Here is an 18,212-nt window from a genome sequence, read left to right as displayed (position 1 = left end):
TTGTAAATACCCTCATTACCGGACACAATTTGCATCAGACGTCTGGGATTCCTTCGCAATTACTTAGATGCACGAACAATGCATGTGACCGCTGACCGGAGACGCTATTTTACCACAATTAAATCAGACATGACTGCTGTTGATTTGCATTAGTAGAGCGCTTGCTGTTTGCTGCACAAATTGCAAAGGGAAGAGAATAATAGCTCCGATCTTCACGCTCGACTTGTAACATTTGTGTGAATTAAATCTTGGCACAGATCTCAATACGGAAATTTTCAAACATCATTAGAAATGATCTTTTGAAGTAGTTCTCATATCGCTCACTCCTTTCAAGAACGTCATAAATCAAAAAACTTGATTTTTCAGGAGAGCGTTATTAAAGTTTAAAAATATAATACAATGTATTAAAAATAAATAAAATGCCACTTATTGAAGTTTTTACTGTGCAACAGATCTTTTTAGGTAAAACCTGAAGGTTTTTTCTCCATTTGAAAAATATTTAGTATTTTTAAAAAAATAAGTAAACAATACCTTTTCTTCAAAATGCAAAAACAACACTTTCTGCCTTATAGCGGGTAAATATTAAGTTTAAAATAAGCCACTTTTGCTGGGATATAGTACATTTTCGGGGCATTCCGAAAACATGCAAAACTGAAAATTGACGATCTTTGATTTATGACGTTCTTGAAAGGAGTGAGCGATATAAGTTAATTGAATCAGAAAACTGGATGATATGGGTCTTTCGTTTTCGAGTCTCTAACAAACTTATATACCTTATAATTTATAATTAAAATGTATTTTGTTTTAAAATAACTATTGAGATTTTAAAACAAATTTAGATTTTAATTATAAAACGGAAAATCACAAAGTTAGTGCTTCAAATATAAATTATACCTTACAATTTGTTTATTATTATAATCCACATTACCTCATTAATCAATTCAGCAGCATTTGTATAATCTATCCGTTTTTAACTGAAGTTTCGTTTAGTAAATACCACTTTTCTCTTAAAATCAATCCTGACTCACGTTTCGATAAACGTATATTTACTAAGTAAAACTTAAATTAAAAATTAGCATTACCAATTGAAGCACTAATCAATGACCAGTGTAAATATTGAATAAACATAATATTTTTAACATCTTACGTCAACTGATAAAACATTAATAAATAATGTGCTTTTGCGAAATTCATCACCATTATTGTCTATGCTCCCATTAAACTAAGTCCCACCCCTAAATACCCCTTCCCTCTAGTTATTATCCCACCCACCTATACCAATACCTGAACAATTTTTAGCCAGATGAAAATATCTGTAGTTTCTGAAACTAGTGGTGTGAAATAAAATAAAACTAATTATTCTTGACATCTGAACAAAGATGAAGAATTTATTATTAGATTAAAACCAATATTTTTAGCTTTTCCACTTTTTTTATTTGACCAGCGACCGGGTTTCGTCGTTACCGACATCATCAGACTGGTCTGATGATGTCGGTAACGACGAAACCCGGTCGCTGGTCAAATAAAAAAGTGGAAAAGCTAAAAATATTGGTTTTAATCTAATAATAAATTGAAAATGCATTTCCATCACGAAGTGTCAGTGGATAATATAAATCTATTAAAAAGATGAAGAATATCGAAGTCTCGACATTAACAATTCTTACGACCGTCATAGGCTGGTTAAAAGTATCAATTTACACACTTGTACCATTTACTAATTCTACCCATGATTGATAACCACACTATTCAAATTCTTGAAACTTCTGTAAATAAAAAAATAATTTATCTAGAAATAATACACAATTAGTGGTCAAATACAAGTATTATTTTTTTATTATTGATCTTTTCAAAGCAAATTTTGAATTGCATTACTTTTGTCGTGCTTTTTCTCTCTGCCCGTCTGACTAAATCTCTTTTTTTCTTTGTTTTATTTATGAAGGTTCACTTCTATCACGTGTACGGTATTGTACGCACAATTTTTTCACGTTAATCTAACTAAAAATCACCGTGGGGAAAAGTTTGTGCGCTCGTTCTCACAGTTCACGCGTTGACCGTTCCCATAATGCTGAAACTGCTTGCATACTTTATGAACGCCTCGCGAGAAACTAAACTAGTTTTCTTGGGTAATGCTATGGAGTTTGCACGGGGGAAGTTTGTAGGGTAGAAGGCAGGCATAAGTGCCAATTTCAGGGGTAGGCTTTGTCCATGTTTTGGCGCTTCGTGACTGAGTGGCGTTAAATAAAACACTGCCTAGCATTATTTTTATATTTGCACCTTGCTTGGACTTTTTCAAATTACATGTTATTATATATATAAATATATAAATATATATTTATATATATAAATAAAATAAAAATATTATATATATATATATATATATATATATATATATATATATATATATATATATATATATATATATATTTATTTATATATAAATATATATATATATATATATATATATATATATATATATATATATATATATATATATATATATATATATATATATATATATATATATATATATATATATATATATATATATATATATATATATATATATATATATATATATGTGTGTGTGTGTGTGCGTGTGCAGTGTAAAAACATGTTTCGTATATTATTATTACCGCAGTTACAACCGTATTGTATATAAATAAAATAATTGATGAAAGGAAGAAAGACACTTAAACTAGCCAAAAGCAGGTCATAATTCCTATTAAACCCAGAATTACATATTGCCATCTTATGCATGAGTTATTATTGAAAAAAATTAAGTTCTTCATCCATGCGTTATTAGTACGTGATTCGTTTATGAAGAACAGAAAGAGACGAGATGTCTTAACAAAAAAAATAGCTTTTGAAAATACGATTACTACTATATGTGATATGTATGAAAGATCAAGTTGAGACACATATAGAAAAAAGATCAAAGTCTGAACATCTCAGGGATTACGACCTGGCATTTGTCTGGCTCTAGCAATCACATTATACATTATAACGTGTTACGTTCACCATTCTGCCAATTTTCAAAATTCGATGTTGTAATATTTTTTGGAACTTACATATAAACGCAATGTACTTGAGCACATTTTTAAATAGATTTAGAAAAATAGCCGATTGTGGAACCATCTGTTAAAAAATTGTGAAGTATTTATATGGCTTGCTCCATTTGAACACAGGTGAAATAGCTTCAAACGAAAGCCCTCGTTGTTTGAGATTCCCACTCAACCCACGACCATCGAGTTACCTTTATTACATGCCTACAAAAGGGTTGGCCACTTTACACCCCGTGAAAAGTTATGTTTTGTTTAAAACAACAGAACGCTAAATTGATTCAACGAAACTTTTTTCAGTAAGTATTTCCTACCCTATAAATCGTCAAAATTCCATGGATGAAATTGAGCATTTTTCAACCCTTAATCCAAGCCTTCGGATATATGATAATTAAGTTATATTCGATACACTGCCTTATGCACCACTTAGATTCTAGATCTAATAAAACTCAATGAAGAAGAAGAAGAAAAATTCTGCGTCCTCCAAATTTGTATATTTCTTTGTTTTAACAAATGCTAGATGTACTTCATTTTGAGGTTTGTTACAATGGATTCCTAGCTCTACCCCAAATATATGGAAGGGAAACAGCAAGATCTTAACGTATAGCGTCATGAGATTAATGATATCGTATTTCTTGTATTAATTTTTAAATCAAACACAGGTTTTTGGAGTCTTACTAAGTTGAATTTTATTTTTTTTTAATGCTATAACTAGGCGAAACAATTGTCAAAATATTAATTTTCATGTGTTTTTAAACAATAAAATACAACTTATTTGACTCAAAAAAACTGTGTTTTACTTGAAAATTAATACATTAATTAAATTGGAGTTCTACTAATTAAACACCAAATTAATAAATAAATATACTGAGAAGTTATTACTGTCACCTTCCACCGCCTTGGTACATAACATTTTTAAATGAGTTTTCTCCCAGCTTTCAGGATACATAACACATGATAGTCAAATAATAAAAACGAACATGTTCATTGGGAAACATCGATTTATTATTTCGTATATTGACATTATTCACATAGAACATTTATTCATATATCACAGATAGACACTTAAAAATACATATATCTTAATAAATCACATTTTTAAACTACTCTTAAAAAAACTTTTTTGAAACATAAAAAAAACATCATCTGTAGGTATAATTAACAATCGAAACTGGACATGTTGACAAAGATTATATAATTTAAAATATATTTCACAAACATTTAGTTTATCATTAATGAGAACGAAAAACCTTTAAACAAGGGTTATTTTTTAAATGAGGTAACTGTGAACAGGATATATCGCTCACTCCTTTCAAGAACGTCATAAATCAAAAATCGTTAATTTTCAGTTGTGCATGTTTTCGGAATGCCCAGAAAATGTACTATATCCCAGCAAAAGAGGCATATTTTGAACTTAATATTTACCTGCTACAGGGCAGAAAGTGTTGTTTTTGCATTTAGAAGAAAAGGTATTGTTTAATGATATTTTTAAATATAATAAATATTTTTCAAATGGAGAAAAAACCTTCAGGTTTTACCTAAAGATTTGAATTTTTTTGTATTTGTTTTGAATTAAGATTTTATCTACAAATCCTAAAATAAATAGAGAAGAATATCGAAGTCTGTATATATTTAGTGATTACGAAATGTCATAGGCTAGTCGTATAACCCTTCCATATTCTTTTTCATCTCTGTTAAGATGACAATATTAAATGTTTCATGTAATTAATTGTATAAATCCAACTATTAAAATTATCCACAGATTGATTTTAAATTTTAACAAATTTTACATTTAAACACCCTTGTATTTTTATATATTCTTGTGACTGTATGCTTTTACATACGGCAGTTTTTTTACTACAATGGCAGCGCCATCTATTAAAAGTAATAGCAACACAAGTAACACTTGTCAATTCTCTAAGCAGACACATTGTTTCTTGACAGCCACTGTTATTTACCATGTTCAATGTTTTCAATACCATTGTTCGATTCCATAAAATTAAATTTGTTTTGTAAAACGTCCAATTTGATTTGTTAAAAATTCCATTTGATTTGTAAAACGTCCAATTCGAAGTGATAAACCTGTATTTGATTTAATAAAAATCAAATACAGAATACGTGTATCAAATATGTGTGTTAATCATTTCTTGATAATTAACACACATATTTGATTTTTTAAATTGTCCCTTAAACTATCGATTGACTTGCAATTTATAACATAGAATATTTACTCAAACAATTTTTTTGGCACAAAGCGAAACGATAATCATGCTTAAAACAATATTTCTGTATTTAAATTAAGTATTAAATAATAATATAATATTTTTTCAACGATCCAACAGGCACAATGGGTTATTTAAATATTGTATTTAATTGATTACAATTGAACCTTAATATAAAGTAAATATTTTTAGTGTCTCAGATGAAGAATCAACTCGTATCGTTATGTTACGAAAGAAGATGGAAGTTTGATTATCCCAGGGCTTACAGATCTGGAATTCGGCTAGCTAAAGTAATCATTTTAAACACTACTTGTGTAACGTTCATCATTCTGTCCATTATTGAACATCCGTATTGCATTAAATGATGTACAGTGGAATCCGGAAATCCGAAGTAATTGGGACTGTGGCATGTTCGTATTTAGAAAAGTTCGGAATTAAAATCATACTGAGTTATTATAAAAATGTAACTTTGTTTTAAAATCACTATAAAATCACTTAAAATTTATAAGGATTTTAAAACAAAGTTACATTTTAATCATAAAATGGAAAATCACAAAGTTAGTGCCTCAAATGTAAATTATATCATACTGATTTATTTATATTATTTTTTGACATTTCATCAAAGATGAAGAAGAATATGGAAGTCTGGGCATTTACGGGGCTTACGACCGTCATAGGCTGGTTTGAGTGATCACTTTACACACGTGTAACATTCACCAATTCTACCCATTATTGACAACCACACTACTCAAATTCTTCGAAGTTCTATATATATGAACCAATTTAGAAACTTTGTTCTTGAATCACTAGAACTTCACTAGAGACATCTATTGGTGAGATGTAAAGAAGCTTTTTTACTAAGCAGAAACTCTTATATTAGTATGTGAGATCCGAATCCCGGATTATAATCACACACATGAGAAACGCCAGAAAATACCATTTTCATTTTTATTATTAAGCTTATAATTTGACCAGATAATTTATTTACAACATTTTGAGTGTGTCCAAATACTTGTTCACAAAATCTGGATTATCTCCAATTACAGGAGTTATTTTCATATAATTTTTTGACATTTCATCAAAGATGAAGAAGAATATTAATTAATCATTAATCATTCTGATTTATTTAATCATTAGCTTTGAATCATTGAATTGTATTAAATAGTGCCTTTAACGAGATAGCGAGTATTTTGTGTAGAATTTTTACAAAAGACATGAAATTCTGTAATTTTAAGGTTTTTCTCGGAATAATAGAATTCAGTTAGCGTCCAACCCTAAGAGCCAGACGTCAGTTCATAAGGAATTTGTTATTAGCTGAGAATTTTGAAATAGAGGACATACATAATACTTTACACTATGTACAGTAGTTACGTTGTACACGTCTTTTAAATTAAATATTTTTTTACATTTCAAACAAATATTAGAGTACTTGACTAACAATATAGGCACAATTGTCAATATTTTATTAACTTTTCAATATTTTTGAAACAAAATTAGGCTATATGTTTAAATTGTAATATTTTTTTTTGTATTAATAAATGTGTTCTTCAATCTTAAAATGTTTTCCTATAAATATTTTTCCTCAAAATCTTGTTCGTATTTTCCGAGGTTTAACTGTACTCGCATATTAGTTCTCAAAAGTGGATAAAGTGATCACTTAAGCCATTTAAATGTAAGACAAAATACCATGAAAATCGTAATCGGGCTTCCATCGTCTTTCATATGAAAACGATTGATTCATTATCTCATGTTGAAACACCTATAATATTGACATATCATCCGTAGGTTGAACAATCCAGTATCTTGCAGAATAAATAATATCAAAAATGTTGAAAATTGTAATAACATGAAAATTTTTGCTCTTAAATTAAAAAAAATAAAATTGAAACCAATTATTATGTGAGTACGTAAAATAATTTAAACACATGTATAGATGTACTTTTGAACGATATTTCAGACACTTTTTATAGGTACTTAAAAAAAAATAGGCTATTTTCACTTAGAAGAAATTGAGGATTTAATATTCTTTACATTTAAAATATTATATTCAGATTCCTCTCCTTTTTCTTCTAACACTTATCAGGATCCAGTGGTGCAGAGGGCACTGCATCACATATAATTAGTGTTATATCGATTTTTAAATATACATATGAAAGAAAAGTGATCAGTATTTCACTTTAGGTAATACAAAAAAATGCCACTTAAAATGAGTGACAATACCTTATTTGTGTCATTTTTAATGTCAAGCCTTCGTTGAATCGAAAATATATCGTAAAAGCTATTTCACAGTTATGTAGATCAAAAGAAGACAAAGCGAGAATTTTCGAATTTATAAGTAAAATTAAATTGAACAAATAATAAATTTATTTTAAAGTAACATCAATAATTTTATTTTTATATAAGTAGTAGTTATATATGTATCTATAGTAAAATGTACTATAATATTAATAGTTCACGTACAATTTTAGGTGAAATAAGGCGGTATTTTTATTTTTATTATTATTTAACATTAATTATTTTTAAGCCTAACTTATCATAGTATGAAAGTATTTTATCATAGGTAGGTAGGTATGTTTATCAAAATCTACAAAAAATATTATTTGTATCTGTACATAAATTTAACATCAATTTTTAAACATGATTTACCATGTGTGTAATATTAATTAAACATAATGTATAGTATAATGTTGGCCGAACTGGAAAGGCTACTTTTATATACGAGTATATTTATATCATATGTAAAAATACAAGAGCGTAAGTAAACGTAATTTAAAGTTTTATTTTACAAAAATGTCAGTAATGATTTAAAAAAAGCATTCCTATAATGGATGTCCGAATAATTTTTCTTTTTCAGCATTTCATTATTTGATTAGACAACATTTATTAAGCAAGATTTGTCACCACCCCCTTAAGACCCCGCCCAATCCCTTAGGCCAGTTGACGACAGTCAACAGTCTCCGGATTCTCCTGAGGAGTTTTATGTGGTTTCCTCTCAGCAATGAGCAAATGCTGTGATGTACCTGATAGGCCCACAGTATATTATCTCTTCTGATCACAACATACATAGATTAAAATTAAAACAAGTTTTTAGCTACATTATTTTGAGAAACAAAAAGACTTTATTTTTTGATCCACTCACATTTTTATTAACAACCAACTAGTTTCGGCAACAACCTGTTGCCCTCTTCAGGGTTTAATTTATGTTCAAGGTCATAAATTAAACCCTGAAGAGGGCAACAGGTTGTTGCTGAAACTAGTTGGCTTTTAATAAAAATGTGAGTGGATCAAAAAAACAAAGTCATTTTATTTCTCATAATAATATATCAATATGATCCACAAAGTTATTACTTTCAATATTCAAAACATAAGGTTTTAGCTATCTAGAAAAATTGAAAATCCTCTCAATGAACTTTTAACCTTGTAGGTATATAATAAGCAAGGTTGATCAAAAATTAAAAAGCTCATATAAAAAAGTCAAAATTTATAATCCTGACCTAGATGTAATGGATTCTCCTCAAAATACATCTCCTTAGAAGACCCGGGAATTCATGGATGCTACAGAAAGATAATGTGATTCGAAGACAGCGCCTAGGTGATGTTGTCAATGATAGAACCTACAACCTAAGTACGAGGAGAACTGATCTAACAGTCTACAAAGACGATAAGTCGGAATCGAGGAAGAAGAAGATATACTTGACCTATTTTGATAAACATCCCTTATGCATGGTCTTTAGTGCGTGTTGTTCTGCAATCTTTAGTCTTTGGGTCGACCAAAAACGCGTGTGATTAATATTTTTGTACAGTTGTAAGTGTGTGAATAGTGCTATGGTATGGTGACGTGTAGTATTATTTATATGCTGATGTAGTGATTGTCCTGACGAAGAGACGGGTACGTCTCGAAAGCAAAAGACTTAAATCTCGATGAAACACTAACATTACTAACATTTTTGTAAAAAAAATTCATAAAAGTAAAAATAACTAACCACAAATAAATGCCATATATTTGAAAAATATTAAAAATGCTAACGTAATTTTGGTTAATACATAACAAAACATATTTTTATATACACGAGTATATATGAAGTAATAATCGAAATAGCTACTATTATTCTAATTTGAAAACAAAATAAACTACATCATTTTAAGCATAACTTAGCTACAAAATTTATCAAAAATCAATCGGAAAAAATAAAAATGGTCCCTACACGATTTCAATCTATCAATTTGATTTTCGAATTCAGTCCTTCCTAATAAACTACAGTATTTACATTTAGTTGCATAATTTTTCAATACGATTTTACCGAAAGCTTAATATATTTGTATGCATCGCATATATTAGATTCAACCTCTTTCAAAATTTTTTAATATTTGGAAATAAATAAATTACTTTAATTGAACTTTCCATGGTTTTATCAATATTCATAATATTTTAGCGTATCAAATTTTTGTTCAGAAATTCCGGAGTTTCTCCATTCATGAATTATTTATATGCATTTTTTTATTAATATCTCAAACAAATATGATGAAGAATATGAAAGTCTGCGCATTTACAGGGCTTATGACCTGTCATTGACTGCTTTAAGCGATCACCTTCCATGAATGCATAAATTAGATCTTACAAATTTCAGTCATAGATATCGCCGAAAAAGTATCATACGAAAAATCTTTTCAGTAGAAATAATTTTCGAAACCTGAGCGGTGTAGTTGTGAATTACGCGTAGAATGGAGAATGTTAATATATGAAACCAGCCAGTGAGAGGTCGTAAGCCCAGTAAATTCCCAGACTTTGAAATTCTTCTAGATCCGCGTTTGAGATTTCAATACAAAATCATGTCGTCGATAAATTTGTCTTGTTCAAAACAGAACGAGAAAATAAAAGTAAAAATGGGGTTTTAATTCAAGAATTGAGACTAAATTTTAGTTCAACATACAGTTAGTTGATTTAAATGCAGACACAAAAATCAGGATGAAGAGATCCTTTATAAGTATATAATATTTATAAAATTAAAGCCAACTAGGTCCTAAATGATTTTCCATCACTCTGACAGCATCGTTCCGCCCCATAGATCGAAGTATGGTGGCCAGATCGGCCACTGCACTAGTGTTTCTATGACGACACTCCCATAAATTCAATATTGCCTCTGTCGGAGAAGTTTTAGTTGCGAAGAAATTGATATACCTATCCACGTTTAATTTTTGGGCTAGCATTCTCCAGTCATTCCCTCGAGACATTGGAGGATCCAAACACCCACACAATTGTTGTTTAACGTTCTTAGGTAGTCTAAACTGCACTAAAGGAGTATCAACTATACACGTGTTAACCCCTTGATTATTTACAGTCATACTCTTCTGTCTAACCGAAGGATCACTATAGTCTTCTATACTTCCTATAGATCTACCATGCAATGATTTCTTATCTAAAGAATTTTCGGTTGTGATCAAATTCATATCGTTATTGAGATATGTTCTTCGACTCTGTCTTATCGGTGAACTACATGATGATAAGTCATCAGAGTATGATATTGTGAAGGTTTGCTTGTATGACGGATTGAGTTTTTGGTACGCTGATATTTTTATTTCAAAAACGTTGATAGAGTCAGTTTGTTCTAGGGTGAAACCGCAATGCAACGTATTCGAAGACGTGTGCCATATATGCGAAAATGGTATTTCTTGGTATGAGGACGATTTGGTTTTCCATCCTAAGCCGACTTCTTCTAAAGTCAAACAAAGATTTGTTCCTCCGTCTTGGAAGAGTAATGTTTTAGGTTTGTCCATAAGTACTCCTCCCAAGCGAGCTTCGTGATCTGAGCAGTAAAACAGTGCGGCTGGAGTGTCTTCGAATACGTACACGCGAATAGCGAAGTCTTTTATTGGTCTAGCGTTCATGAGGGGTCCGAAGACAGCTAGTTTCAACTTCTTGACTGATTTTCCGTTCAGACTCTCGCCGACCAAAACAAAGGTGGACAGGGCTTCAGTCACTAAGAACACGTTATCAGAGTCAAGTTGCGTAAAAATTGGTGTATTTATAGTTTCTTCTCCGAGACTTACGACCTTTCTCCATGCCGGCTGAACGTTTTCGGCGTCTAGGGTGAGGAGAGACAGATTCCAAAATCCGTGCCTGAGACTAGCACAGTGAGGAATTTGGATGATGACGGCTTTATCAAGCTGAGCCGACGAGGGCCCGACTCGAATGACTGGACTTACTTGCGTTGTACCTAAGGAAAAAAAATATTTAAGTAAATATCGTCTATCATCACCAATTATCTGTCTTTCATCATACACACAATTACAAATTATTATACAATACTTTTTTTTAATTTTACAATACTTATTTATAAAACTTTACCATACGAAGAATGTTTAAGACATGCAATCAAATACGACATGACCTTATGATGTGATCTATTTCAGATCTACCCACCTCTATTATCAATTTATGAATAGTTATATGATACTTAGTTTTGTTACTTAATGACTCAATGAATAATGGAAGCAGGTTGTACAAATTTGTTAAATTTTTTTGGCCAATAGAGATACCATATGTATTATGTTTTGTTTGATGTGTTTCTGTATTTAGGGTGTTGTAGTTCTATGTACGCTACCGTAAAGTGTGTTTATTGTGATTTGTGTGCTTTGCTGGGAGGTGCTTTCTTGTGATATGTGAGAGCAATTCTTAACCCTTTCCGGTCCCCCAAAATTAAAAAAAAAACTTGGTACAGTTATATTCCAATTGGAAAAAAACTGTGTCCTCTGCTCCACATACTGTTGTAATTGATACGAGTGACAAAAATGTTAGCTTGGAATCTAAATGAATAATACTAATGATGAAAATAATGTCGAATATCATCCGACATGGGACCTAAGAGCAAAAAATCGATGTCGAATGAGACTCGATATTAGGACCAGTAAGGGTTAAATGTACTTGTATTTGTAAGGATTGTTTTAGCGTATGTGTAGTTGTTTGACTATCATGAGTTGTAATTTGATTAATATTTCCTCTGCGGCTGTACGTTTCAGAACATCAACTACTATGTATTTTTATCATTATTTTCTGTTAATGCTTACCTTCAGAAAGTTTCGGCCTATATCTGTCATCTTTGACGAGCGTGATATTTATATTTTCTTTTGCATTTCTTACGATGGCCCCTTCTGGTATTGAGATGGCCACCCCCGCTCCCTCCAGATCCAGCCTCCCACCCAGAGTCCCCACAACCCGACTCACGCTGCAAGCGGTGGTCACCACATCACGGAACATTCCTTGTATGGCTGGGGAACCCCCGGACACCGTATTCAGAGTCACTTTTTCGTTGGCCACGTCATAAGTAGTATCAGCTAAAAGGCAATACAAAAACCTATTGTAATTGATTGGTTTTGATCATTGAGAAAATAACGAATTGCATATAAATTACTATCCAACTACCTAATTAACTAACAATCATGCTGCTTCTCTACAGGAGTAGGCAGAGAAAGAACGCCATACCAATTTGTCTTTTAAAACACTCTCCTCTTTCACATCCATATGTATTTCCTCATACATCTTTCTAGACCTGGCCGCTTTCGAGTATTCGATCTATTTCATAATGCCAAGTTTTCCTCGGTCTTCCTCTGCTCTTAATCTCAATTTCATTCACCTCATTTTTTTAACGTTTTCAACTCACTCATTCGTTTCAGTGTCCAAACCATCTCAACACACCTTTCACAATTGTATCGATAATGCTTTTCTCAGCCATGCATTTCTTCCTTATTTCACCATTCGAACATCTATCATACAACGTTTTGCACACACACACTACACACATTTGTCTGAAAGATCGCATTTTATTATTTTTATTATTAAATTTTATAATTTAACTTTGAGCAAGCCGCAAAAACGCAATGATTGATATGAACATAATTTACTCACAGCAACTTGCAGAAGACTGTTCCGAATCGCTATAAGGTTTCTTGTCATAATTTTCACTTTCGTTGGAGGATTGCACATTTTGGGTATCAATTGGCAATGAGTAACTGAAAGAAAAATAAAAATTAGTAAAGTGTTACTTTTATAAATATGTTTTCTTATATCGTTTCGACCGTTTAAGTACTGAGAATCGAAGTATATCGACTGATATGCCAAAAACTAGACCCGTCGAAATACCGACAGTTACCCCAGTGTAACAATAATACTCAAAAAATATAAATTTAGCAAAATTTTAAGTAAAATAGAAATATGCGTGTAATTTTTTAGTAAAAACCTATTATTTTTGCCCTTAGAATGTGGGATTCGTCCAATACCGATGTCGAAAGCGATTGTCGAAAATAGCACGAAAATGTTTGTTTTTCGCAAAGAAGTGATAATGACGGTGAAATTAGATTATTAACTAATCGAAAGATGCATAGGATGAAATTTCCTAAGACGAGCCAATTTCACACGAATTGACACATCCTTGTGATTCAAAATTTTATATTTTTTTATTGTTATCAAATTGTATTTGTTTTTAAATATATATCTCTCTCTGGTCTCAATCCTACGGATTGGTCTGCAGCAACAGTTGGCATATCCTTCGCCATTCTAGTCTATTTTCCGAAACCCTCTTCAGCTCCTCGTACGTTGAGCAGCATACCATATATCGCTCACTCCTTTCAACAACGTCATTATATCAAAAAACTTGATTTTTCAAGAGATCGTTTTTTAAGTTTAAGAATATAATAAAATGTGTTAAAAATAAATATCAAACCACTTATTGAACTTTTAACTGTGTCACAGATTTTTTTAAGGTAAAACCTGAATGTTTTATCTCCATTTGAAAAAAATATTTAGTATATTTGAAAAATAATTAAACAGTACCTTCAAAATGCAAAAATAACACTTTTTGAACTATAGCGGGTAAATATTAAGTTAAATATATGCCGCTTTTACTGGGATAAAGTACGTTATCTGGGCATTCCGAAAACACGCACAACTGAAAATTTACGATTTTTGATATATGATGTTGTTGAAATGAGTGACCGATATATTATAAGTATGTTTATTATAAAAAAACTTATGTTTTCCTCTAAAACCAAAAAGAAACACTAAAATCGGTCGGTATTTGAGAAAAATATTCTTGATTTTGTATACACGTAATAAAATGGAAATATTATTTTTTGACATCTCATCAAAGATGAAGAAGAATATGGACGTTTGGGCATTTACGGGGCTGTCGACCGTCATAGACTGGTTTAAGTGATCACTTTACACAGTGTAACATTCGCCAATTCTACCCATTATTGACAACCACATTACTCAAATGGAAGTTCTCCATATATATATTCAATTCAGAAACATTGTTATTGAATCACTAGAACCTCACTAGAGACATCTATTGGTGAGATGAAAAGAAGCTTTTTATTGAGCATAAACTCTTATATTGTATAGAAAACTGGAAATATCCAAAAATATTATCAGAAATTATAGCTTACATTTAAGAAAAAATCTCAGTACTTAAACGGTTGAAGTGTTATAGGATTTTCAAAGAACTCACCAGTTATTGAAGTGTGGTACGTCATAGTGGTGTTCATTGACATTATTTGGTATAGTAGCTGTAGACTTATTGGGTGTCAAGAAAGGAGGATATTCGTAACATGGGGGACCATCAGAATTGAGCATCAAGTCTGGCTGGTGGGTCTTTTTACCAGAATCTTGTAGAAACTGCGGTCGAACATCTGCAAAAATTGTGAATGTTTAATTTTTTTTAATTCAATGTAGTTACCAGAATAAATAATTCATATAATTCATTCGCTAGACATTTCTACTTTTAACAATCTCAATAGCACTGGGCAGACCACCAAAGAGATCGGCTGTCCAAACTTATACACAGTAAGGGACATTTTTTTGTAGTACGTTTTTTTGCATTTATTTTTGGACTACGTGGAATCTACTTAGTTCAAAAAAGCAAAAAAAACCTACTCCAAAAAATGTCACTTACTGTGTTTTGAGTTTGGACAGCCGAGATTGGTCGATAGCTGGGAATCGACATCGCAGGAGGCTAATCCCTCTTAAAAAACAGGCCACAAGGCATACAACAAGATGATGAAGAAGAAGAAGAAACAATCTCAAAATTATAGTTACGTTGTTCTCTCCAATAAAGAGACTTAGCTCTTGTGCTTGGAGAGGGACTTACACTCATTTTTTACTGTTTATGCTTATGAGTTTGAAAATTAGTTTTTTTAATGCATTTTTTGTTATATATATATATATATATATATATATATATATATATATATATATATATATATATATATATATATATATATATATATATATATATATATATATATATATATATATATATATATATATATATATATATATATATATATATATATATATATATATATATATATATATATATATATATATATATATATATTTTTTTTTTTGTTTGTGTTTTTTTTCGAGTAACATACACATGTTTATAAGGTAGGCATTTAATTTATTCATTTTTAATTCATGTTTAACTCAGAAAATTTCACTATTTTTTTAAAGTAACAGTATAATTAATGTGTTAATTAGTAAATACCACAATTTCTTTACAGTTACAGTAAAATCAATATTTTACTTCGTAAATACCACTATTTCTTTAAAGTTACAGTATAATTAATGTTTTACTTGGTAAATACCAGTATTTACTAAGCAAAATATTAATCAAAAATGAATAGATATTACAACAATGACTGCCGAATTGATTAAAGAAATTTAATTAATTTTTTTATATCTGTAAGAAGGTTATTGAAATATTTGGTTTCCCAATATAAGTCATTTTGGTACCTCGAAGATGAACTATTCTTTAGATTAAAGTATTTTTCACCCTTTGATATTTGAAGAATAGTTATTTTTTAATTTTATATTTAAAATGTAAAGGATGAAATTTTGTGTGTATTAGTTGAAATTTATTTATTTTTAAATTATTTTTACCTGATCTTCTGTGACTGTAGAACGAACGGTCTGTGCCTTTTAACGAAAGGTATCGCCACGTCAGCAGACCGAGTGGAAAAATTATAAGTACAATCAGCATTGATATTCCAATGTATAGCAGAGTGTTGTTAGAAGAAGATACACCTGTTGACAAAAGAAAAACTATATTATTTTCAAAAGAATAAAAAAAAACTCCAATAAACAATGAATTTTTTTTTTTTACATCTTTTCAAAGATGAAGAAGAATATGGAAGTCTGAGCATTTACGGAGGTGACCACTGTCATAGGCTGGTTTGAGTGATCACTTTACACACGCGTAACATTCACCAATTCTAGCCATTATTGACAACCGCACTACTATTATTCTCGGAAATTCTATATATATAATATGAATCAATTTCAAAACATTATTTTTGAATCACTAGAACTTCACTAGAGACATCTATTGGTGATACGGTCGTCAGCGCCGTAAATGCCCAGACTTCCATATTCTTCTTCATATTTGATGAGATGTCAAAAAAAAAAATAACTCCTACAATTGGAGATAATCTTGATTTATGAACAAGTATTTGGACACACTCAAAATGTTGTAAATGAAATACTATTCTCAATATTATTATTATTTAAAGCATTAATTTTATGGTTAGTAAATTTTACGTATTTATTTTTTTACAAAAATGTTAGTAATATTAGTATATAACCACTCACCGAGATTTTTATGTCTACCGATTTTGAGACGTACCCGTCTCTTCGTCAGGACAATCGACAGACTATTAAGTGTGTAAATAATGCTATGGTAGTGAATGGTAGCATTGTTTGCATGCTTTGGTAGTGATTGTCCTGACGAAGAGACGGGTACGTCTCGAAACCGAAAGACATAAAAATCTCGGTGAGTGGTTATATACTAATATTACTTACATTTTTGTAAAAAAAATAATAAGTAAAAAAATACTCATTATTCTATTTTACCATACTGTAATTGGTCTAGAGAATTATATTTTTTAAATAAAAAATATTGTTAATTTTGTGGTTTGATAATACAACACTCTCTTTATCATTCATCGTTCACTTTGTGAAATACCACTTTTTAAGTGGTATTACAAAAAGTGAACGACGAATGATGAGGAGAGTGTCAAAGATGATTATGCTGTTTAAGGTTTAAAAATATAAGAATAGGTGAAAAAAAATGTGCTTTTAATTTTTTACTCATTTATCCAATGAAAAGTTTTTTTTGTTAAAAAAAACTTTAAAAAAATGTAAAAATGTTTTATCATAAAGTAAATGCTTTTAATATTAAAAATATTAATTTTATTTTTTATAAATATTTGATGGCCTAGATATACATATGTTAAAAAAATCAAATTAAATTGGAAATAAAATAATCGCCCGGGGCTTCGAACAACCTTTGCGCCCATCTCCTTGACTGCTGAACACATGGACTTGACATATTACTACATGCAACACAAAGTAACATGCTTCACTGGTGAACATGTGCTGCGACTGTTGCTGTAAATTTATCGTACGTATTATTCAAAATAATTCTCAAGACCTCTGCATATTTGTCATATGTACATACACGTATTTCGATGCATTACGCTAATTTTTTTTTGTTTGCACTGATAAAAAAATTTAATTAGAAACTGTTTTTTCAATATTTTGGGTCCCAAGGATACAACTCTAGAATTTAAACTTAGCTTCACATACGGTGTTTGAAAATAATACTGAATGCATCGAAACACGTGTCACAATAGCTTTACAGAAATTGTGGCATTTACAATCCAAACGTCATTAAAAATTAAAATAAATCTTTTGCAACGGAGGCAATCGAACTCGCAGTCAAGCGTCTACCCAACTACGCCAAGGCTCCTGTCAAAATAGCTGTGCATTAAATTGCAATTCACTGTTGCATCATGAAGCTAATAGTATAAAATGATAAAGGAGTCGCGTGTCTAATACTGAAGGCATCTGTGGCAAATAAAGTGAGTGCATACACAA

The 18,212-nt window shown here is 30.5% G+C and overlaps 1 protein-coding gene across 1 annotated transcript in view; it reads right to left on the bottom strand.

The window, feature by feature from the left end:
* Window positions 1-10,172: 10,172 nt before the first annotated feature.
* Window positions 10,173-18,212, bottom strand: part of LOC148301869 (netrin receptor UNC5B-like) — a 71,879-nt gene continuing 63,839 nt past the window's right edge. The window contains exons 9-13 of the mRNA XM_088272574.1: window positions 16,218-16,361; window positions 14,785-14,965; window positions 13,185-13,288; window positions 12,347-12,613; window positions 10,173-11,496 (exon numbers count right to left, since the gene is read on the bottom strand). Of these exons, the coding sequence (XP_088128700.1) occupies window positions 10,286-11,496; window positions 12,347-12,613; window positions 13,185-13,288; window positions 14,785-14,965; window positions 16,218-16,361 (1,907 nt within the window). The 3' untranslated portion in view covers window positions 10,173-10,285. The remainder of the gene's footprint in view (window positions 11,497-12,346; window positions 12,614-13,184; window positions 13,289-14,784; window positions 14,966-16,217; window positions 16,362-18,212) is intronic.

This window comes from Brachycentrus maculatus, unplaced genomic scaffold (assembly GCF_059751285.1).
Source record: "Brachycentrus maculatus isolate JH-2025_06_01 unplaced genomic scaffold, ASM5975128v1 h1tg000510l, whole genome shotgun sequence".
NCBI lineage: Eukaryota > Metazoa > Arthropoda > Insecta > Trichoptera > Brachycentridae > Brachycentrus > Brachycentrus maculatus.
The sequence above is the reverse complement of the archived record's forward strand: the minus strand, read 5'-3'. Positions and strand labels throughout refer to the sequence as shown.